General features: G+C 38.2%; 1 protein-coding gene across 2 annotated transcripts in view; it reads left to right on the top strand.

The window, feature by feature from the left end:
* smtnl (smoothelin, like) overlaps window positions 1–24144 on the top strand; it is a 61695-nt gene that overhangs the window by 35032 nt on the left and 2519 nt on the right. The window contains exons 3-8 of one of the 2 annotated variants that reach the window (XM_057839471.1): window positions 11745–11826; window positions 14594–14851; window positions 18282–18347; window positions 18415–18475; window positions 18552–18701; window positions 18781–18904. In XM_057839471.1, coding sequence (XP_057695454.1) covers window positions 11745–11826; window positions 14594–14851; window positions 18282–18347; window positions 18415–18475; window positions 18552–18701; window positions 18781–18904 — 741 coding nt within the window. The remainder of the gene's footprint in view (window positions 1–11744; window positions 11827–14593; window positions 14852–18281; window positions 18348–18414; window positions 18476–18551; window positions 18702–18780; window positions 18905–24144) is intronic. The other variant, XM_057839472.1, reaches the window with a different exon arrangement.

Consider the following 24144-nt stretch of genomic DNA (forward strand, 5'->3'; position numbering starts at 1 on the left):
ACTGCTGATCACTTCTCAGAATTAGCAAAAGAAATGTTCTCTGACTTAAAGATTGCATTGGTAAGTTAATTTTATCAATTGACCTTTTTAATTTATAATTGGACACACTAACAAACTACCTTTAAGTCAAACTGAATTGCGAGCTCAAGTGCCATGAAGTGCACCCATCAAAAGACATGACCGAAATTGCCAAAAGTGCTACAAACAATTATAACAAAAGTCACTGCTAAATTTTAGTAATCATGATGTAGCTGAAGATATTTATTGTTCTTTGATTGCACCAGGTTACATGTTACAATATTACCAATAAATTCATATTATTTTAAAAATTGAGTTTTATTTTTGTTTCATATTGCATGCTATGTACAACATTGTAAGATTAGTCACCAATTTGTAAGGGCATACGTCACTATTTGTAAGATTGCCAACTGCTTCGGGTTGACAGGTATGCAAATGAGGCTTCAATGGCACCAAACTCATCTTTTTTTAATTTATTTTTTAACCTGTCCTGTTCAGATGCTAAAACACGGAGAATAGAAATCTGAGTGTCCTCATGGCATCAAACTCATCTTTGTCACGAGCCACATCTTCGTCACGGTTTGCTTCTAAGTAGGGGTGCACGATATCCATTTTTTGAAACCGATACCGATAATTTCCTGCTCCTCAAAGCTGATACCGATATCGATAACCGATAATAAAAATATAATTTTTCAAATGTATAACCTGAGTTTTTGAACACCTTGAGGTTAAAAAAAAAAAAAAAAAACTAGTGGTGGATTCAGCATAGATTTGCCTTTGATCTCATCAGATTTTTCATAATGACATGAACAAAACAGTGCGGTTCACTTCTGCACAGCTCGACATCCAGCTAAGAATGAATGCACTTCCATAAACCACAAGGCTTGGTCTTTCCTTGCCTTTATGGGAAGACACTCGTCTTAATATTGTGAAAGTACAACAGAAAAATACACATATTCAATACTCAATATACAACAAACTGCACAATAAACTTATATACACAACTATTATATGTATAGCATAGCACACTAGCTTGAGCTACTAAAGCATTGGCTGGCTTCTATAACACAACTTATGAAGTTCTGTACATATGACCCTTCACCACAGAAGTAAACATATATTGCACATCCATATGTTATAGTAAACATAAAATACTTACATATATTTCCGAGGTGGAAACGTAACAGAAAGCATTCACGACTGTCAATGCTCCCGCTAGACACCGGAATGTGTACGTGATTGAACCAAACTACTGTAACAAAAAAATTAATGCAGGGAATTATTCTGACCAACAGGTGGGAGCAATGGCCCGCAAATGGTCAACTGATTTCCCATACAAGAAACTGTAAAGCCAGAACAGCACATATTATCGGTCCTATTATAAATGTTATTGGATTTATCGGGCTGACGTCATAATTCCTATTATCGGACCAATAATTATCGTGCACCAGTACTTCTAAGGGCCGTTATGTCTACCAACTAAGGCTGCCACCATTATTTAACTAATTGACAACTAATCAGTAATCAAATGAATTGATAGCTAATTTGATAGTTAGATTAATGGTTTGGATACATTGTTGACCTAAATACTGTCTAAACCTCTTTTTTGAGCCTCTTAATAGCAAATATTCTGTTATTTGTTATTATATATTTTTTTTCTAATAAGAGTGGAAAAACTAAGTAGGGTATAGATTTAGAATTTCTATACTTTTTAAAAAAAATTTACTTTAAAGAAGTCAAGTACATGCAAATATCTTTTTTTTTTGTATTTTTGTTTGTTTGTTTTTAAATAAAAATACATTTGAAATAAACATTTTAGAAAAAACTACATTTTCTCAGTTTTCTTTCATCCTCTTCTTTTGATAAGGATGTTGTTATTGGAAAGTCATGGACATGATTTACTTTTGCAGACCACAAAAAATGACGTGCCGGGTCCGACGTGGCCCACGTGATACCGTGCTTTATGAATAAAAGCATGGATCACCCTTTGCAGCCTTGATTACCTCAAATATATGCATAGTTGTGATTTATATATTTCTTTAAACAAGTAGCTTTGCTCATTAAATCCACTACTCCAGCTACACCCAACCCCCATGCCTCCATGGAGATACCTGTGACAGTTTAACAATATCCTCTAACTAAACAGGATATAGCATTCACCATGCACCCCCATGCCGCCTGTTTAAACAGAAGGGTTTCCCAGTGCAAACGATCCCATAGCAACAGCCACTAATGTCGTTTTGGCAAACACTGTTATATGTTTAGTCTAGCTTGAAGATACTCTGAATGGTATAGTTGATTGATGAGTATAGTTAAATAAAGGACAGTAACACTAGAAATGTCGTCAGAATATACAGTATATATTTGGGACTTATATATATAGCATCAAGACTTCTTAATTGTATTGTACAATTTTCTGACTATAAGGCACACCTGGTTATAAGCCGCCACTCACCAAATTTGACACGAAAACTGCATTTGTTCATCGATAAGCCGCAGCTCTCCTCACTGTATTATGGAATATTTGCACCAAAAGATATCAACCGGTAAAACTTTATTTGACAGTGGCATCGTCAGAGTGTCTAAGACTGAATGAACCACTATGAATTGCTTCAAAAAGCTTCATTTGGCCATCACTGCTCTCTTGGGGGGGACAGTCAACTTTTGCCGCCTCTTGCTGTCAACACTGTTGTCATCCAACATTCCTCCTAGCATGCATTGCAACGCTAGAGATGTAAATAACAATCAAAATTCATGTTCGGTGCTAATTATTTCTTCAGTTACTGTTCCAGTTGTTTCGAATGTTCCCACGTTTGAATTGATGTAAAAGATCCGAGGCGGACGTAAATGGAGTTAGTGACATAATTTGCCGGATGATACTTAATGACATCTGTCATAAGCATTCATTAATGCCCATAATACTGTCATGTCCTAGTTATGACAGTCTTATGGCAGTCTTATGACGCCACCGTCAAATAAAATTTTACCTATTGACCCAAATAAATAAAAAAATAAGCCGCACTGGACTATAAGCAGCAGGAGTCAAAATGCGGGAAAAAAGTAGCGTCCTATAGTCCGAAAATTACGGTACTTAGAAAAGTGTTGTTAAAAGCAGCTAAATTTACTACTACTGATTTAAAAATCTATAATATTTAGTACATGTTTTGACCTACGGAGGGCGCCATGTTTTAAGCGCGCAATTGGGGCTCGGGGTGATGACGTAGATTGTCACTGTCACTAGACTAACACTACCGGGTTACTCCAATTCCTTCTACGCGGCGAGACGTCCAACACATGCGCACATTGGTTAAAAGCGGCGAGTAGTTACTATCTGTGTTTTTATTGAGTCTTATTACCTTTTCATTGCCTCAAAATACTTTTTGCATGTGTTTCCTTCTCATACTTTTAAGCATTGTGATGAGCTGATAATGCATTCACACTTTTTTCTTGAAGCTTCAAATGTACGTCTCAGTAATACACCTCAATTCAGTGCCCACTGGTGGTCCTCCAGTCGCAGATTACACGCATATGAGCCTTTTATTACAGAGCTCGTCTCCCGTGTTAAGTCTCCGATCAGCCAGCTGCGGGGCTGGCACCTCCCAACTCCGCCAAATGAACTGTAATATATTAAAATGTGTAGGGGAAAATTAAACTACGAAAAGTGAACTGCATGGTAGCCCCAGTAACAGAGGCACGCGATCAGTTTTTTTCATGACATTTCCGCCTGTCTTTCCACCCATGCGGTTTGCGCAAATGCAGGCGTATCATGCAGAAGCAGTGGGGCCTTAAATGTAGTACGGACAGGTATAAAAATAGTCGGAAAAATACCCTGGAGAAGATTATCTACCCTAGTCTAGACGTAGCCTAATACTACAACTGAATGTCAAATGAGGTCCGCAAAATAATGTTTCGTGGGCCAAAATTGACCCCTGGGCTGCAAGTTTGAGGCCTCCTGTACTATATTAAGGTAATTTTTAAAAAATCAAGAAAAAAAAAGTCATGATTCATGCAGGACAGGCTTACTAACGAAAAGAAGCCACTTCAAAATTCTTGTATGCAACAGTAAAATAGAAGTGAGATTACTATTCAAACTATGACATAATGACATTTTCCTGTTTCAACAATCTATCCTTTACCACCATATGCCCTGTCTTTGTTATATATTATATCCTCTGGTTGTCTTACATCTTTGACCGTTCTTGGAGGTAATTTACATTGCTATTTTTGTGTAGCGATCGCAAATGCTACTCAGTGACAGCCAATGAACACTTTTAATTTTTTCATTAATAACAGATCTTAATTCCATCATTTTTTTACACTTCCCCTTTACTACAGTTGTTTCAGAAAAGGTAACAACAGTGGCAGTCAGATACCATTTTAATTTTTTTCAGGTCATTCCTTGTCAGACAGAAGCAGCACAGCAAAATGCCACGCTAAAAAGATAAAGTAAAGTAAAAGTATCAAAATGGCTTACATCTTCAATGGATCAGGATTGTCATCTGTAGGACCATGGCGCCCAACAAAATGTTTACTGCATATGAAGGTGAATGGCTTCACCTTGCTGGCGTTAAACTGGTCTTTTGGATGTCCGCACAAGTTGATCCATTATTCAAATTTTTTCCTCTGAGTCTTTGGCTTCGGGAAATGTATGAAGAAAACATCCTTCATATGTCGTAATGTCTAGAGTCGTTTCTCTAAGTTCCATAGCAGCAGTGTCTACCCGGCATGTTCTTCTTTGAAAGATTACCGGCAGAAAACAAGTAGTAATAACATGAGTTGTACGCGAGGGCGGGTCTATGTTGACCCACTTCCAGGTTACGATGGCGACGACGCGGTCTAAAAATAGCATTTGTGCAGTTCGCTATTGAAATCATAAGATTATTTCTCATTATGTCACCAAAATGATGTTGGGAATAAAATTTGATTCTAAAACGATTCCATTAAATTGTGAACTTTGCGAATATATTAGTATCAATAAATGAGTGAAGGATGGGGAAATTATGTGCTTTAAAACATGATTAAATAGAATCGGGATGAAAGTCTAAAAAAGGAAGGGAAAAAATGCTTTTGGATCTGGGTGGATCTTTAACTTCTTTAAATGCTTTAGTTTTGTTTTGTGATTCAAAGTGAAAGGAAAAACCATGTTCTTGAATTGTTGTTAATATACTGTACTGGTACCAGTTTTGTCGTTGTTGTGTGTTTTGGGTGGAAGTGTTACATAATGGAAATTAATACAGTACTTTTCTCTTACCATAAAACAAGCATTTTTAAATGGGGGGAAAAAAAGATTAATCATTGATGGGGTTGAAAAAAAATGTTAATAAATGCTTGTGCATTTCTACAGTAGAAACCATTTGAAACCTTCTAATGCATAATTTTGATGATGATAACATGGGACACTATCCCTGGAAATAATTATTGATGTTTATTTCTTCAATAGATTGATTGTATACATGGTGTAATTTAATCCTGCAAATTCCCATGGTCGTAGAATCTTGCCTCAAATGTTGTGACCTTAAAGTTCCTGTCAGTCATGTGTTCTGCGTGAAGTGGTGCAGAGTGTTCTGCCAGCAAATCAGAAGTAGCGATAATGGAGAGTTTACAGGAACTGAAGCAGCCCTGCTATCGTATTTCCCCCGTGACCCACATTGGATTTTAGGGAAGCTCTCCTTCCCACAGCTCAGACGTTCAACAGTTTGTCTCCCTTCTCCTGCATGATAGGCAGCTGTTTCCACTTCACAGCTACGTGCCTCTGTCACATTTCCCATCATGCACAACACAACTGCATAATTCTGTCGGTTGCACCTTTTTAAACAACCATAACTGTAATAAATCATTCCCTTTTTTCCTTTTTGATGTTACGATTTCCTACATGAATTTTGAAGGTAGCCCAATTCTAAACATCATGAATAAGTGAGACCGCTTCAATACACGGGCTCTGACACTGATGCTTTGATTTTACACATGGTGAAAGGGGAGGAATTGTGGGAAATTGTTCAGTGATCTCAGTCAAATACATCCAGCTACATTCTGACAGTTTAAAACGCAAACACCTGTTCACTTACCCCTATCATGGCTACCTTCTCTTACACTTCCTGAAAGCCTTTTTAAAAGGTCATTTTTGACATAGTGTAACCTTGACAAAATGTGCACAACTATAAATGTTTGCCCACCACTAGAGTCAAAGCAGTATTTAATTTTGTTAGAGTTTTGACACAGGGGCTCGTGTGCCAAAGCTCATAGTTGTTCCATATCTATTTCAGCGAATCATGTTTGACACATCAGTCATCATTGGTTGGGATATATTTTGGCCGCCTGTGTGTTTGCATGTTTATTAAACAGAGAGTCCGATCATAGCAGTTACGCACTGTAGAAAAGAAAAAAAAAAAAAAAAAGTCATTAAAATAAAATGTAATTCTGTGGTAAAATTCTAGCAGCTGTGGTTGCCTGAATTTTACGGTTAAAAAAAAAAAAAAGTAAACTGTAAAATACACAAAAAAATGGTATAAGCTACTTGGTATATTTGGTAACCAAATATTTTCCAGATTTTTTTTAAAAAATTGCAAATCATTCAAGAAAACATCCTAATATCTTTTTTTTTAAATAATGTGATCCATACGTAACCAATCCATAGACTAATCCGAGCAAAACAATCGCAAGTACCCCGTCCGCCATTGCTAGGGTGTGCCGCCTGCTGCACACACAGCCAACAGATGCTAAAGTTGAAATACGGGAGAACTCCGCACATACCCAGAGTTTAAGGGGGTCAGAGGGGGCCCTGGTGGCCGAAAAGTGTCATTGCATGTAATTGACTTTCCTATATATAATTTTAAAATTAAGACTTTTCTGGTAAAATATTGTCTTTAAAAGTTGTAAAGCAATAAAACAAGAAACAAAAATGAATGAAATGAACACAAAAAAAATTATAATGGGTCAAAATCATTTTTAGAACAGATCATGTGACGAGCACCTTAGACGGTCATTTGCTTTGCTTAGCCAAAACCACCTGAGGACTGTAAGGCAAGAAGGATATGGGTAATTTTTTCAAACCTAAGCTTTCAAAAGCGATAAAAAACTACTCAGCAAGAACGAAGGATTGAATGTGGAGCATGAGAGCACTGCCAAAATGCTGAGCGGATTTTCAATTTGCCCCACTAAAGACACTAATTGTACAGAAGAGCCACCACCGGTGTCGGCAATTCCTTCCTACGTGGCGAAACGTGCTACACAATGCACAGCGCGCTTGCGCAAGCATCGGCACATATGCGCTTATTGGTTAAAAGCAGCAAGTACTCACTATTTTTCCTTGTATTGAGCTTTTAATTACCTTTTCTTTGCCTTAACCCTTTAACACCGAACGTGTCGGCAGCGACGCATTTACGCATATCGTCTTTGAAGCTTCATCACGCTGTAATTACATCACCCACGTGCTGCTGGTTGGTCTCGTTTGAAAGTGCGGAAGTTGATGTCCACACCAGTTTTTTATTTCAAGTCAATCAGCCAAGAAAAACGGGAGATAATGTCATTTGAGTTTTATAGTTTTATTGCACTCATAAATATGCATTAAAACGCTGCATTGACCATGTATCCATCTCCATATTTCCATCATTTCTTGTCCTTTTTCAAAACCGAAAGCAGCACAAGAGACTACTTATCCCAAGTGTCGTTGTGATGTCAGGAAGGACGAACCGAATGTGATCATTTTTAATAAATTTCCGAGCGAGGCGCCAACTATTGAAAGGGAGGCATGCAAAGCAAGCAACGGCCAGTGTTGTGCCGAAAAATGCACAACACCGGTTTGTTTGAGCGAGCGACTTTGAAACGTGCAGAAAGAATCTAAAACTACATTTAGCACAAGCTAATGCATTATTTCATTAACTCAAGGAAGAAGATGAGTTGTATTTGTCGTTGTTTTCCTCTGATGAATCGGCGTCTCGGCGAGTAGAAGTGACAGTAGAGCGCAAACGGCGAAAGAGTAGGCTGTGTGACGCAGCTCCCTCCGTGACCTCTTCAAGAAGAAGCTTTATTGAGTGCGCAAAAAATAAACAATAAATTTATTGAGTCGCATGCCTGAAAAATTTGAATTCAACTACTTGTAAATATTTTTTTAAATACTTTTTTTCAGTGTTATATATATGTTATATATATTTTTTTTCACTATAATCTTTTCAATTTTTATGTAGATGTGTGTTCGAGAAGCTTGATTGCATGCACGTATATACTTTTGATAAGGTGATGGGTACAACACCTAACTTCACAAAGAGATATCTTCCAAACCCTTTTTGTGTTAGATGATATATATATATATATAATTTTTTTTCTCACTATTTTGCACACTATATAACCTGTTTTGACCATAGTATGTGTAAAGGCCAAAAACGCCTATGACCATACCTGCTGTTTGTGTTGAATTGTCAAACATAAAACTATTCAATCTTATTTTTTTCTATTGAATGTTTATCCTAACAAGTTGAATGAATATTATCAAGCTTCAAAACGTTTGGTCGAGCATGTTTGGTTGTCAATGGGACGTCAACATTACAAATTTTGAAAAAAATTTTTTGGATTTTTATGTCTTTTTGGGTCCAAAATGTGGATTATAATTGGTCAGTGAAGAAAACAACAGTTTAGACATGAAGTTCAAGGTGTCCTGAAAAAAGGGACCCAATTTGGCCATTGTAAACAATTTTTTCTTTGAAATATAAAGGCAACATCAAATACATGCAAATTCGGCCAAAATAGGCTTAGGTGTTAAAGGGTTAAAATACTTTTACATGTATTTCCCTCTCATACTTTTAACCAATGTATTTTTTTGTAGTAGCTTTAAAGCAGTTGACCACATTTGTCACGTAGCGTATTCAAACCGTCCTTACTTTATATAACTACATTTAAGTATTTTTTTAAGGCATTTTTTAGTATGTTTTGCCAGCATGCACCTAAACAAAACAAGTTGAGAACGCACGGTAGTACTTTAGTTGTCAAATTCGCCTCATCTACATGACACGTAGATGAAGTTTTGCCGATTAGTTGTCAAATTCGCCTCATCTACATGACACGTACTTGAAGTTTTGCCGATTTAGTAAATTTTGGCAGAACACCGGTGTTCTGCCACTTTTGGCATCCTTATAATATTTTGCTCCCAAAGCTGTTGTGGCATTGAATAAGCCCTTTTTTACATTCAGTTGGATGTCCCTTATTTTTATTTTCAGGGTGTTGGCAACCCTAGCAGCTAACGTTACTGTTTACATTGATTGACGATGGGCTGCCACTGAGGTTTGTTAACAGTGGCGCCACCAGGGGGTGGCCAGGGGTGGCCACAGCCACCCCTATAAATTGGTTGGCCATCCCACTGGCCACCCCGCTTGCCAATATATCGTTAGATTGTTGTAGCATCAGTTATGCATTTCATCCCAAATGAATGCATTTTTTTTTTTTTTAATGTAGGGCTGTCAAATTTATCGCATTAACGGGTGGTAATTAATTTTTTTTAATTAATCACGTGAAAATATTTTTACAATTAACACATTCACAGTACTACTCATTCAAGCATTGCTGCAAACAGCCTACAATGGCGCCGTTTAACTTCTATACAAAGATAAGAGGCAGTGCCAAGTGAGTGGAGTAGATAAAAGCATTCATTGGGGCCGTGCATTTAATTGGAAAAAGCTTTGTCATCTCTCTCACAGCAACTATAAACACTGTGGAAAGCCACGTGGGGAAGAATGACAGGAGTTGATCTTTTTCTTAACACCCTGTAGTGTATCCAACGCAGAGAAGATATAGCATTTGCAGCCACCACACACAGTCATGGTTGCACCACTTCCCATCATGCAATTGGGCAGAACAGTTAAGTCGCTACAGTATCATTTACTGAAAGCTCAACAAATACACTAGATGGTAATATTTAGTCACAATATACAAACTCACATTTATCCTTTAGGAATTACAAGTCGGCGGCACGGTTGCTGAGTGGTTAGCACGTCTGCCTCACAGTTCTGAGATCAAGGGTTCAATCCGGGCTTCGGCCTTCCTGTGTGGAGTTTGCATGTTCCCCCCGTGCCTGCGTGGGAACTCCGGTTTCCTTCCCCCCAAAGCATGCATGGTAGGCTGATTGAACACTCTAAATTGTCCATAGGTATGAGTGTGTGCGTGAATGGTTGTATGTCTCCTTGTGCCCTGCGATTGGCTGGCAACCAGTTCAGGGTGTCCCCTGCCTACTGCCTGTAGTTGGCTGGGATAGGCTCCAGCACCTCCGCGACCCTCCTGAGGAAAAAAGCAGCATGGAAAATGAATGAATAAATTACAAGTCTTTCTATCCGTGGATCCATTTCACAGAAAGAATGTTAATAATGTTAACGCCATCTTGTGGATTTATTGTTATAATAAACAAATACAGTACTTATGTACAGTATGTTGAATGTATATATCAGTCCTATCTTTCCTTTCCAACAATAATTTACAGAAAAATATGGCATATTTTAGAGATGGTTTGAATTGCAATTAATTACGATTAATTAATTTTTAAGCTGTGATTAACTCGATTAAAAATTTTAATTGTTTGACAGCCCTAGTTAAATGTACACCTTATGCCTAATATATATACATAACAATAAAATAGTATTGTTGTGGAACTCAAAATGTTGACTGGACAGTTACGGACTATGCACAATAAATCATTAGTAACATCAAATATTACACAATACACCAAAGTATATCAGTAGCCTTGTCCTTAAGTCTTTCTGATAGTTTTCCCCTGTCCTTTTTACTGCAATAATATAATGAAAACCTGAAATTATGACTTTTAGTTTTGGCCACCCCAAGATTTTAAGTGGCCCCATCTGGCCACCCCTATGAAAAATTTCTGGTGGCGCCACTGTTTGTTAACACCCCAGTATTGGCTGCCACCACTCGAGAGCGACGTCCACAAATCTCAACTCGGATTAGTCAATAGTTAGGGTGACATCAGGCATCAAACAGGATTCAAACCCACACCTTCATCTTGGCAGTGTGATGACTACTGAGATATTTAAAAATATTTGGAAGGGTTGCTTTGTGTGTAGAAGTTTAGGAAAACCTTACTTGCTAAGAACTGAAAAAAGTGCGCTGGCGGCTGAAGTAAGACTGAGTTATTATTAGCACAGTAATCAGCACGCTCGACTGCCATGGTAATGTGGGTTCAAACCCTGGTTGAACAGAGGAACAATAAGAAAGGGAGCACAGTGATGACACCACCTCAATCAGACGGTTTTCTAAGTGCATCCTTTTTACCGTCGGTTGCTCCAAAACAACAGTTACAATTGAGTGTTTTTTTGTTTGTTTGTTTTTTAACAGATGTCTATTGTTAAGTTGATATTTCAGTTTTACAGTTTTCTCATTTTTCTAAATGGTACAATTTTAGCAACAACAGCTGCCAGTAATTTACAAAAGTTTAGCAGGTTATTGTGAACCCCCTTTTTTTTATTTTATTTTTTATTTTTACAGCGTTCAAAATAGAGCAAAAACCTTTTGTTTTACGGGGGCAGGGAATGATTGATTCATGTGTTTTGTTACTGATGTGACATACTTTGTATGAGCCAAATATGACACACGCACACATATCGCTGGATGACTGGAGTCAACACATATTGCCCAAATTGCATCAGTGGGTTTGCAATGAAAGTCAAAGATGACTTCAAACTTGGTTAAAATCAAACATTTAAACTCTTCATACTGTATTTGTGTTGCAGAGTATTGAGCGAGAAGAGCCGATAGAAGTAGACCAAGCACCAGCACATACAGTCCTGGAAAACGGACACAGTGCGTCAACAGGTACCCACAAGTGTTTCTCATCATGCCAGTGCAACATGTTCTCCAACTCAAGCTCGAAAAGTGACGTCAAGCCAGTTAGTGAAAGAGGCTTAATTTTTTTCCCCTTGATTTTAGGATCACTTCATGAGGGGATGTTGAGTGCTAGCCTGTTAAAATAGTTGAGTAATGTTTTCTGTGGTTCTGAGGGAGATTTGTCAAGTCTGGCAGATTAATCCCAGACTATTTCACAGTGATGTCATCACTGTCAGCTCTCTGCTATGTTCGAGCACTTTTAGAGAGGCTCAAACAAAGAGTTGTTACAGAACTGGATGAGGGGAAATGCCAGTTTTAGTGCAGTAAGTTATGGTAAAGTAGTGAGGTTTGACTGCCTGCTGTACAGGCAGCGTAAATTAACTTCTCAGTGATTGGGGAACAGTACAGTGTGTAGTCTGTGTAGACTTTTTCATTGGCGAGGCTCCAGCACCCCAAATATATGGACAAAACACATACAGTATATGCATATCAAAAAATTGTCATGTGTGTTTTGATATTTGCTATACATTTAGCTCTGCTACAGTGGTGTGAAAACATATCTGAACCTTTTTGGAATTTCTCACATTTCTGCGTAAAATCACCGTCAAATGTGATCTGATCTTTGTCATAATCACACAGATGAAAAAACTGTATGCTTTAACTAAAACCACCCAAACATATATAGATTTTCATATTTTAATGAGGATAGTATGCAAACAATGACAGAAGGGGGAAAAATAAGTAAGTGAACTATCACATTTAATATTTTGTGGGGCCGCCTTTGGCAGCAATAACTTCAACCAAACGCTTCCTGTAGCTGCAGATCAGTCTGGCACATTAATCAGGACTAATCTTGGCTCATTCTTCTCTACAAAACTGCTGTATTTAGGTCATGCCACAGCATCTCAATTGGGTTCAAGTCTGGACTCTGACTTGGCCACTCCAGAACGTGTATTTTTTTCTTCTGAAGCCATTTTGAAGTTTATTTACTTCTGTGTTTTGGATCATTGTCTTGTTGCAGCATCCATCCTCTTTTTACTTTCAACTGCCTGACAGACGGCCTCAAGTCTTCCTGCAGAAACTCCTGATAAACTTTTGAATTCATTCTTCCATTAATGATTGCAAGTTGTCCAGGCCCTGAGAAAGCAAAACAGCCCCAAATCGCAGTGGGGATGGGGTGTTGATGTTGGTGAGCTGTTCCATTTTTCCTCCACACATGACGTTGTGTGTTACTCCCAAACAATTCAACTTTGGTTTCATCAGTCCAGTATTTTTGCCAAAACTTCTCTGGAGTGTCCTTTCTGTCTTTTTGCAAACATTAAACGAGCAACAATGTTTTTTTAGACAACAGTGGCTTCCTCTGTGGAATCCTCCCATGAGCACCATTATTGGCCATAGTTTTACATATATTTGATGTGTGCGCATTGATACTGGACTGTGCCTGTGATTTCTGTGAGTCTTTAGCAGTCACTTTAGGGTTCTTTTTTACCTCTCTGAGTATTCTGCGCTGAGCTCTTGGCGTCATCTTTGGTGGACGGCCACTCCTTGGGAAAGAAGCAACAGTGCCAAACTCTCTCCATTTGTATACAACTTCTCTGACTTTCGATTGATGAAAATTTAGACCAGGGGTCCCCAAACTTTTTCCTGTGAGGGCCACATAACTTTTCCCTTCTCTGATGAGGGGCCGGGGTCAGTTCGTAACAGAAAAAGTGTGACGATTGCAGGAGTGCCTAAATGTAAAAAATTATTGTTTTTTAGAAAGCCACAATCAAATAACCCTTTCTGGATTCTTCACGGAACAAAAGTAAATAAAATAAAAATGATAATAGAATAATAATAAATGATAATAACACTATTAATTACATCAATTATAACAAAATAACCCTCTCTGGGTTCTTCACAGAAAAAAGCCAGGAAGTAATTAACACTATTGAAAAAACATTTTTTTTACAGTAATTAAAAAAAAATTTTTGAAATCAAAATGCTCTCTGGTATTGTTCCGGGGGCTGGACCAAATGTGGAGGCGGGCCATATCTGGCCCGCTGGCCGTAGTTTGGGGACCCCTGATCTAGACTTTTAGAGATAGAGGTTTTGTATCCTTTCCCAGCTTGATACAAATCAACAATACTTGATCACAGGTCTTCAGACAGCTCTTTTGACCGAGTCATGATGCACATCAGACAATGCTTCTCATCAAGACAATTCTTACAAAGTGTGTGTTTTATATTGTTCTAGACCACTCATCATTGATTGAGCACACACCTGACTTAATTGTTTGGTAAAAATGGGTTTCAATTGCTCTTTAAGTCTCCTTAGGAAGAGGGTTCACTTACTTATTTTCCCCCTCCTTGATTGTTTGCATGCTATTCTCATTAAAATATGAAAACCTATAAATGTTTCGGTGGTTTTAGTTGAAGCAGACACTGTTTTTTCATCTGTGCGATTTTGACAAAGATCAGCTCACATTTGATGGTGATTTTATGCAGAAATGTGAGAAATTCCAAAGGGTTCAGATACTTTTTCATACCACTGTATGCTTTGTGGGAGTTGTTACGGCAGGTCACAAAGAGAGCCTCAAAGGCTTTGTGTGAAAGCATATGAGTGGTCTTGCTACATTTGCAACGGCCACGCGATTAGATCAATGTTTTGTAGTCAATGTTTTCAAAGATAACACAGCAACCAAAAGGAATGCATGTGATCAACTTTCAATTAGGCCATTTGTGTTAATGTGATACTTTTTATTTCTTTTAATCAGAGCATTCCTTGCTGGTACATGGAAAGACATCCCCACCCCGGGATTCCCCACATGAACACACAGCCCAGGTCGCCATGCGAATGGCTCACTTCCCTATCACGGCCACCACCAAGACAGCAGAAATTAAGAATTCTCCTGACTCGCCTAGTAGCCCCACCTCTTCTGGTTCTTCACCAGTCTTGGAAGCCTTCCCTCTCGGCCAATCAGCAGCCGGCGTCGTTAAGCCTCAATCGATCGCAGATTTTCCAGTTCAACAAGGTGACACTGATAACCAGCGGAGACTTGGTTATTTGTGTTGTTTTTTACCCTAATTTGCAGCCATAAATATTTAGATATGCTTCACTTTGTATGTCCATGTTGCTATTCATGTTTGCTAACATACATACTTTCATAACAACCTTTATTAATAATGAAACAGAATAACTTTAACCCACAAATTAACCCTCATATGCAGTAAATTGTGCCTCTGGACATATTGATGTGGGGTAAATTGCGCCATCATCAATTCCTAAACATCAAATTGTTCCATTATTATTCAAATTTCATATATTAATGTAAAAGCATACCACAACCATTAGACTATAAAAACTAATATACAAAATATTAGGGCTGCAGCTATCGATTATTTTAGTAGTCGATTAATCGATGAACTTGTTAGTTCGAATAATCGAGTAATCGGATAAGGAACATGAAAAATTAAAATACCTGAGCTGAGCCTCAAACAGTATTAAAAAAAAAATGAAGATCTACTGTATGTACAACAAAAGAACAATTGGCTAACTAACATAGCAAAAGTCTGCTAGCTTAAATGCTATAAAATGCTTTTTTTTTTTTTTTTTTTTTTTTTTTTACAATGCTCTGAAAAATGGTTCAGACACATATCCCCACAACGACTAAATACAACTAAAAAAACAACTTAATTATGCCTATAAACTAAATTATGAATGCATAAAAACATTAGCTCAAACAAAAACTTAGCTTACATTGGTCTTAACAGAGAGCAGTTGGATTCAGCCATGTGAAATGAGGCAGACCAGAGGGCAGTGTATCCACCCTAATCAGTAAAACTAAATGCAAACACTTTCAAAATAAACCTTTACAACACCATTTAAATTAAACGAATACTCGAAGCAATAAAATTTAATTTGAATATTTTTTTCTAAATGAATACTCGAGTTAATCGATTAATCATTGCAGCAGTACAAAATATATAATATACTGTCTTAACATTATTCAATAGTGGCCTTACATATGTATCTAACTCTGCAACAACTTTGCTACCATGTTAGATTAAAGAGGAAGGTCAAGGACTCTTCTTCATTAATGTTTTTACAGATAGGCAGGACATGGAAATACGTTTTAATATCATCATTCTCATCCTAGGTCAGTCACTGATCTGGAGAGAGCAGCCAGCATGGTCAATGTTGTGATCAGATATTTTGTAGTTTTTATAGTCTAGTTGCTGTGTTATGCTACTATATTAAACTGTATATTTCATTTAATTTGAATAATAAAGGAACCATTGGGTCATATGGAGTTGAATTGATTGGTAGTACAATTTAACCCGAGGTAGGTGGCTCAATTTACCCCAAACCTCAGGTTTGAACAAAAAGAACGTTTTAGAGAAAAGTGTTTTATGCTCTGTATCAACATAAGCATATAAATTTTGCCTTAAAAGCACTGTTTTGACAGAATCTTTCTCAAATTGAGAAAGTCTCAAATAGTGTACTTAAAAAAGCTTTTTTGAAAAATTACTTACTGTATTTTTCGAACTATAAGGCGCACTTATATTTTCTGAAAATCCGAAAGTGCGCTTAAAATCCGATGCGCCTTATACTTTATATGGCTCATTATTTGATTATCCTGGCATGGCATTGCGCTCTTAAGAGGAAAAACAGGAAACAATATCCAAGACCTTTAATGGTTTTTTATATACAAGAGAAAACACATCCAAGTACAGTAGTCAGTACGTTAACTGAAAGAACGTGAAGTAGCCCCCCCAAAAATGTTTTTTTTTTTTTTTTTTTTTTGGTGTTTGTGTGTGTGTTCAATGTATTTATTCATTTTTAGCATTGGAAAGATATATGGAATATTTATGGAATATGTATGGAATAGATAGACAGACAGACAGACAGACAGACAGACAGACATGTTTTTCACTTTTTTTCCTCAAAGTATAATTAAAAAAAAAAAAAAAACTCAAGTGGCTTGAAGTTCCGCTCTGAGACCCCCAATTTGGCCAAATTTCAAAACTGTCCTATGTGCATGGGTCATACATCATTGGAAAGGTTAAAATCCCCATTTTCTGGGGGAAAAAATTAGGACAGGAGGGCATTTTAGAGAAATAAACATTTTTTAAACGGCAAAACCCTGACTGCAGGCGAGAGCATGAGAGAGCATAATTAAAGACGCCACGATTTTAATGTGATATTATCGCGTACTTACCTCTTTTCGATGCAAAAACTCCATGTAGCATGTATCACCGAATGTTAAGACACAGCTGTGAATGGCCACAACGGGATTTTTTGGGTATTTTAAGGGCGAAACCTTAGTAATATAACAAGGATCGCGATGCAGAAATGGCAGACATCAAGGAGTGGTCGAGATTTTCTTTGTTTGGATCGATTATTTATCATCTTAAATAAGGGGAAAATTCGACAGTAACAAAAAAAACAATACAATTGATCAATAGTTATGAGGTAGATATCCGTGACTTATTTACAGACACCATTGTCTTCATCGTGACGTAATTTGTTTTAAAGTTTAAAATATGCAAGTGAAGTATTTTTTTTTAAGTTGGGTTTTTTTTTTTTAAACGAAATATTAGCCATCAATTAATGATTCTTAGCTAAAAATGACAGACATTTTGAATAATAAATATAATTCCTCCCTTCTTTTTATGGCTGAGTTGAAACAAAAGCGGTTGTGCGACATCTGTAAAAGGGGGTTTCCAGGGTAAGACAGACAAATTACAAATAGTTCGGGGGCTTAATGTGCCATGAAGCTGCTATGACAGCATATAGACATACTATTGTATCAAACACAACAGTTCTTTTGGCTTAAAATACAGCAGTTTATTTTAAAGAGGGGTGCAAGAGCAGAAACTGCTTTTTCAGTCTTGTATGTGTTTTCTGCCATATATATTTTAATAAATAGTTTTTAAGCACTTTAAATGTAATAATTGTGATAAGCTTTAAACATATTACTGTCCAACCTAATTATTTTTAAACAAGAATAAAGCAGAAAAATGCTTGTCTTTATCAAAAGTCCACTCAAATCCGCTTACGATGCACACTTACAATGAATTGCCGCAGCAGCTGTTTAACAAGTGAAACGATGATCGGCGTATGCTGCACTTTGATCTTGCCAGAGAACCAAACTTCAAACATTAAACGTCTGTCAATCATAGTTTACCTTGATAAGCGACTCCAGTGCACTCGCTGCCTGACCAACAAAGAGCAGGGAGAGGGAGGGAGGGAAAGTGAGACTACGCGATCGGCTCGGAACAGTTAATCTGTTTTTGTTTCTTTTTAATTGAAAAAAAATCCGTGATGGAGTGAGGGCGCGAAGTTTGAAGCACGAAGTAGTGAGGGATCACTGTAGTTTTTACAAAAGGCACCATGGCACAACTTAATTACACTGGTCACATCTCATTTCCCAAACTCCAGACTTAGTTGTGGTTTGTTAGCAGTGTCTCCCATGAAGACTTGGACCCCCACACTCAGCAGAGCTCATGGAACTTCACGCCTCCACGGTGAGCTACGCAGGAAGACTGACACTAATTCTGAGACCACAGTGACAACTGATGATTGTGATTGCAGAGAAAACGGGTTCAGCCCCAGCTAAAACTGTGACTTATGCTGCATTACCTCATCATGACAGGTTAGTTCAAACAGGAGTACAAATTTAATTCAAGTTTTGGTTGGTTTAAGACTTAAGATTTTTTGTCCGCATGTAGAGATAACACTGTTGAAAGCAAAGAGCGATCCTTTGGGCATGGAGGAGAAAGGAGACGAGAGCTGGTGAGGTCACAGACTTTACCAAGAAACATTGGAGCTCAGGCCCGTCGGTCAATTTTTGAGAGGTTGGACACAGATGTCAATAACAGGTGAATGTACTGTTTAGCTGTAAGATTACGTGAACATAATGGAAGAGCATTCATTAATATGGTCTTTTTGTCTGTACAGTCACCCCAAAATTGTGGAGTCCAAACCTAAACTTAAGCGCTCGCAAAGTTTTGGAGTTTCTAGTGCCAGCAGTATCAAACAAATCCTTCTCGAGTGGTGTCGATCGAAGACCGTAGGCTACCAGGTAAAGTACAATTAATAATTATTGATTATTATTATTAATTATTAATTATTAATTATTATAGTTGCAGGCAAGAGGCAGTGTACATGCTAGACAGGTTGTGATTAGTGCTGTCAAATTTATCGCGTTGACGGGCGTTTTTTTATACTAATCACGTTAAAATATTTGACGTATTTAACGCATGCGCGGAATGAGCCACTCATGCATTGCCTCAAACAGATTACAATGACGGCGTTTTTTGCACATTGAGAGCTAAGAGGCTGAGAACGGCGAGTGGACACAGGCGTTCATTGGACCGCACCGTTTATTGGCATAGGCTTCGTCAACTCCTTCACAACAAACATAAGTATTATTTAGTGAAACCACAACAAAAATAATGTTCCTATCTCTCAAAAAAAATAATGTTCACCAAAAAAAAGCGCCAAATGCAAAGAGAACTGGCATTCCGAATCAAAATAGCTATACAAAATACACATAAAACTTACTCAGACTTTGGTCAAAATCTATTCAAACATTTCGTTTAGCTAAACAATTACACTGGATGGAAATATTTAGTCACAATATACAAACTATCAGAGGTCTCGTTGTGAAGCCAGCACTCAAATGACGTGGATGGACCAGTACACAGGGAACTACGGCATCAGTCGAGGGACAAAACACACTCATTGGCTTGATTTCTAAGTAATTTAAGGGGCCGTTTACATGATGACTCTCTGAGAATACGAAAAATGTCAAGTTTGCATTTGCATTTGCGTCTCCATTCGAACAATGTTGCAATTCCACATGAAAACGATGTAGGATTTATGCCAGGCCCTAGGGGGCAGTGCAGATTTACAGGGCGACAGAGAATGATGCACTTTGACCCCAACAAGCTCCCTCAGCCCGGGAAAAAATATGCCCGCCCACTCGAAGCAATGGCATTTTTCTTTTGTTCAAAAAGGCACAAAAATCCAAACATTCAACATATTTAATTTTAAAATATTATTAAAACAGTAAATTAAAGCCAACATTCCACCATATTTGCTGTTTTTAATGTTTAGTAGCACCGCTGCGCACGCCCAATGTAACGTGTACGAGTGCTGACGTTATCGGCGCAGTCTCCCGCCACGGTAGCCTTTGATATGCATGCCGAGGAAGCCCCCCTCAATCCCACGCAATCGGATTCTTCCACTTAGGAGGCAGGATTCAGAATTTTTCGTCTTCGCCAACACCATGTGCACGCGAGGCCACGCCGCAACACAGTCATTGCGTCTTCGTGTCACAGAGTCGCCATGTAAACTGCCCCTAAAACTAGCCATTGACACCTTGTGGTGTATTTTAATCACTACCTTACATAGTTAAAGACACTGTGTAAGAATGGCAGGAAGCCATGTGACGTCACCGCTCGGCGACGTCAACAATGGCGAGCAACTACTTTATTTTTTCGATTGAAAATTTTACAAATTTTATTCAAACGAAAACATTAAGAGGGGTTTTAATATAAAATTACAATAACTTGTACTAACATTTATCTTTTAAGAACTACAAGTCTTTCTATTCGTGGATCCCTTTCTTTAACAGAAAGAATGTTAATAATGTTAATGCCATCTTGTGTATTTCTTGTTATAATAAACAACTACAGTACTTATGTACAGTATGTTGAATGTATATATCCGTCTTGTGTCTTATCTTTCCATTCCAACAATAATTTACAGAAAAATATGGCATATTTTAGAGATGGTTTGAATTGCATTTAATTACAATTAATTAATTTTTGAACTGTGATTAACTCAATTAATTGTTTGACAGCCTGAGTTGTGATTGATGTACAACTTCAGTCGCTCCAGAGTTCAGGTCTCTATTGTCATATTTTGTGCTTCATAAATTCCCCTACATACTCATTTTATTGATTGAGATTGATCCCCAATTTTATTTATTTATTTTTGCCTCAAGGCCGATCACTTGATTGCAGACTTATTGTTGCCTGTAGGTTCTGAGTTCGAGTAGAGTTCATGCTCGGTCTTCGGTGTGCTTATCATGTGTCTGGACTCAAGACACGTTTAGGGAGCCGGCCGTTCATAGTTCATTTAAACTTGTTAATCTAGTCCCACCAGAAAGACATGAGCTTTCAATGTTGGTTTTCGGCATTGACACTTACATCCATATTCTCTTTAGAGATGATGAAATACCTAAATCCCTTTTTGCTACTTTTTTTTCCATTTGACCAGTTTACCTGTGGAATTTTCTGAGTTTTATGAGCATAATTTATGAGCATCAACTTTCCCTGTGTTTTGTTGCACCTGGGACAGGTTGCTGCATAACATTCAAAATAACAGAATATTGGCACAAACCACCATGTTAGTCATTCTGAATTTAAGTACTTTCTAAAGTACTTCATTATGTATTCGAAATTGTTCAATTGTAATTGAAAAAGGTGTGCAATTCATCGTATTCTGTGTTTATTTACATCGCACACATTTCTTTTGAATCAAGTGGGTTTAATGTGTCCTGTGATGACCGGCAACTAGACCACATTGAATACCTTTGCCAAAAGTCAGCTGGGATTGGCTCCAGCTCACTCATGACCAGGATAAGCCTTAAAAAATTGCTGGCTAGATGGAATAGCGAATCTCCTGGTGCCCTGTAGTAACCACTTCTGTCACAAGAAGCCTCTACTTAATAGACTGCTACACTTCCAACTGCTCAGCAACCCAATAAACATAGTGTTAATGTGTTAAATTAGTCTGCACTGTATGGTGGTGAAAGTGCTTGTACGTGTGTATTTTTGTAAAAGTGTGTTTTTGGGTGTACTGACAGCGTTTTAACATTTTAGGTCATGGCTAAATCTGTTGACACGTTGCTGCACTGTTACCCAGCAGTATCTGCCAGCAGCCCCATGTGGCTTGAGTTATAGTGAAATTTGACAAAGCAGCCACGACTCTAACTGGCTAAGAGGAAATACTCTTTTGTTCATCTGATGACCTGACATGTTGCCTTTCACTCAAGTTAGCGATCATGTGCACTTCAGACATGCCCGCAACCAGTTAACGTTCACTGTGAGGAAACATGCACTTTGATAGTTGAACTTTAATACAGTGGGGCAAATACTGTAAGTATTTAGTCAACCACTAATTGTGCAGGTTTTCTCACTTGAAAATATTAGAGAGGCCTGTAATTGTCAACATGGGTAAACCTCAACCATGAGAGACAGAATGTGGAGAAAAAAAAAACTGAAAATCACATTTTTTGATTTTTAAAGAATTTATTTGCAAATCATGGTGGAAATTAAGTATTTGGTCAATACCAAAAGTTCATCTCAATACTTTGTTATGTTCCCTTTGTTGGCAATAACGGAGGCCATACGTTTTCTGTAACTCTTCACAAGCTTTTCACACACTGTTGCTGGTATTTTGGCCCATTTCCCCATGCAGCTCTCCTCTGGAGCAGTGATGTTTTGGGGCTGCCGTTGGGCAACACAGACTTTCAACTCCTTCCACAGATTTTCTATGGGGTTGAAATCTGGAGACTGGCTAAGCCACTCCAGGACCTTGAAATGCTTCGTACGAAGCCACTCCTTTGTTGCCCTGGCTGTGTGTTTGGGCTGGTTGTCATGCTGAAAGACGCAGCCACATCCCATCTTCAATGCCCTTGCTGATGGAAGGAGATTTTCACTCGAATTCTCTCGATACATGGCCCCATTCATTCTTTCCTTTACACAGATCAGTCATCCTGGTCCCTTTGCAGAAAAACAGCCCCAAAGCATGATGTTTCCACCCCCATGCTACACAGTGGGTATGGTGTTCTTCGGATGCAATTCAGTATTCTTTCTCCTCCAAACACGAGAACCTGTGTTTCTACCAAAAAGTTCTATTTTGGTTTCATCTGACCATAAAACATTCTCCCAGTCCAGGACATGTCGCCAGAATGGACGAACATTGCCTGCCCAAGATAGTCTTGTATGGCGAGCTTTCCACTGGCCACCGTGATAGAGGGGCACCAAAAAAGCGTTACAAAGACTCCCTGAAAAAGTCCCTCGGTACCTGCCACATTGACCATAGCCAGTGGTCTAATCTGGCTGCTGACCGCGACTCCTGGCGCCACATCATCCACCAGGCTGCCTTCTCCTTCGAGGATTCCCGCAAAAACAACCTTAGGGATAAACGCAGCAGGAGTAAAACTCGAGAAGCCTCAGCAGTCGTACCTGACGTGACCTTTGACTGCAGCCGCTGCGGCCGCACCTGCCTATCTCGCATTGGCCTTGTCAGCCACGAGCGTGCCTGCAGTCGACGTGGGAAACCTCCTTCATGAAATCTTCGTTAACGAAGCCAAGCCGAGATTTTATGTACTGTATGTCTTCCATTTTTTAATTATTGCTCCCACAGTTGATTTCTTTACACCAAGCGTTTTACCTATTGCAGATTCAGTCTTCCCAGCCTGGTGCAGGTCTACAATTTTCTCTCTGGTGTCCTTCGACAGCTTTATGGTCTTGGCCATAGCGGAGTTTGGCGTGTGAATGACTGACTGAGGTTGTGGACAGGTGTCTTTTATGCCGATAATGAGTTAAAACAGGTGCCATTAATACAGGTAACGAGTGGAGCCTCGTTAGAACTCGTTAGAAGAAGTTAGAACTTTTTGACAGCCAGAAATCTTGCTTTTTTTGTTGGTGACCAAATACTTATTTTCCACTGTAATTTGGAAATAACTTCTTTGAAAATCAAACAATGTGATTTTCTGTTTTTTTTCCCCCACATTCTGTCACTCATGGTTGAGGTTTACCCATGTTGACAATTACAGGCCTCTCTAATATTTTCAAGTATGAGAACTTGCACAATTGGTGGTTGACTAAATACTTATTTGCCCCACTGTATATGAAAGGTGCTGAAAATGTGGTCTTTCATAAAAATATGGGTCCAACTGCCATCATTTATGATCTGTGAAAAAAAGATATAATAGTAATAGTAGATTTTAAAAACATAATAAATAGTTGGACGTTCCGTGCTACATCCAAAGCTTTACCCAAATAGTTCAGCCATATAGCTTGATTTGGAGATTTCGTATCAGAATTTCCCTTAGGAAATAACCTAGTCAATTAAATGGGTAAGATTTCATTATTATCCTAGATATTGCAAGATTTTTTTTTCCCAGGGAGCTGAATTACCATAATTTCTGGACTATAAAGTGCACCTAATTATAAGCCGCACCGGCCAAATTTCACAAAATTTCAGAAATAAATCCTCATTATGTGCCATACTTCACTATAAGCC

This window comes from Corythoichthys intestinalis, chromosome 6 (genome assembly GCF_030265065.1).
Source record: "Corythoichthys intestinalis isolate RoL2023-P3 chromosome 6, ASM3026506v1, whole genome shotgun sequence".
In the NCBI taxonomy this organism is placed as follows: domain Eukaryota; kingdom Metazoa; phylum Chordata; class Actinopteri; order Syngnathiformes; family Syngnathidae; genus Corythoichthys; species Corythoichthys intestinalis.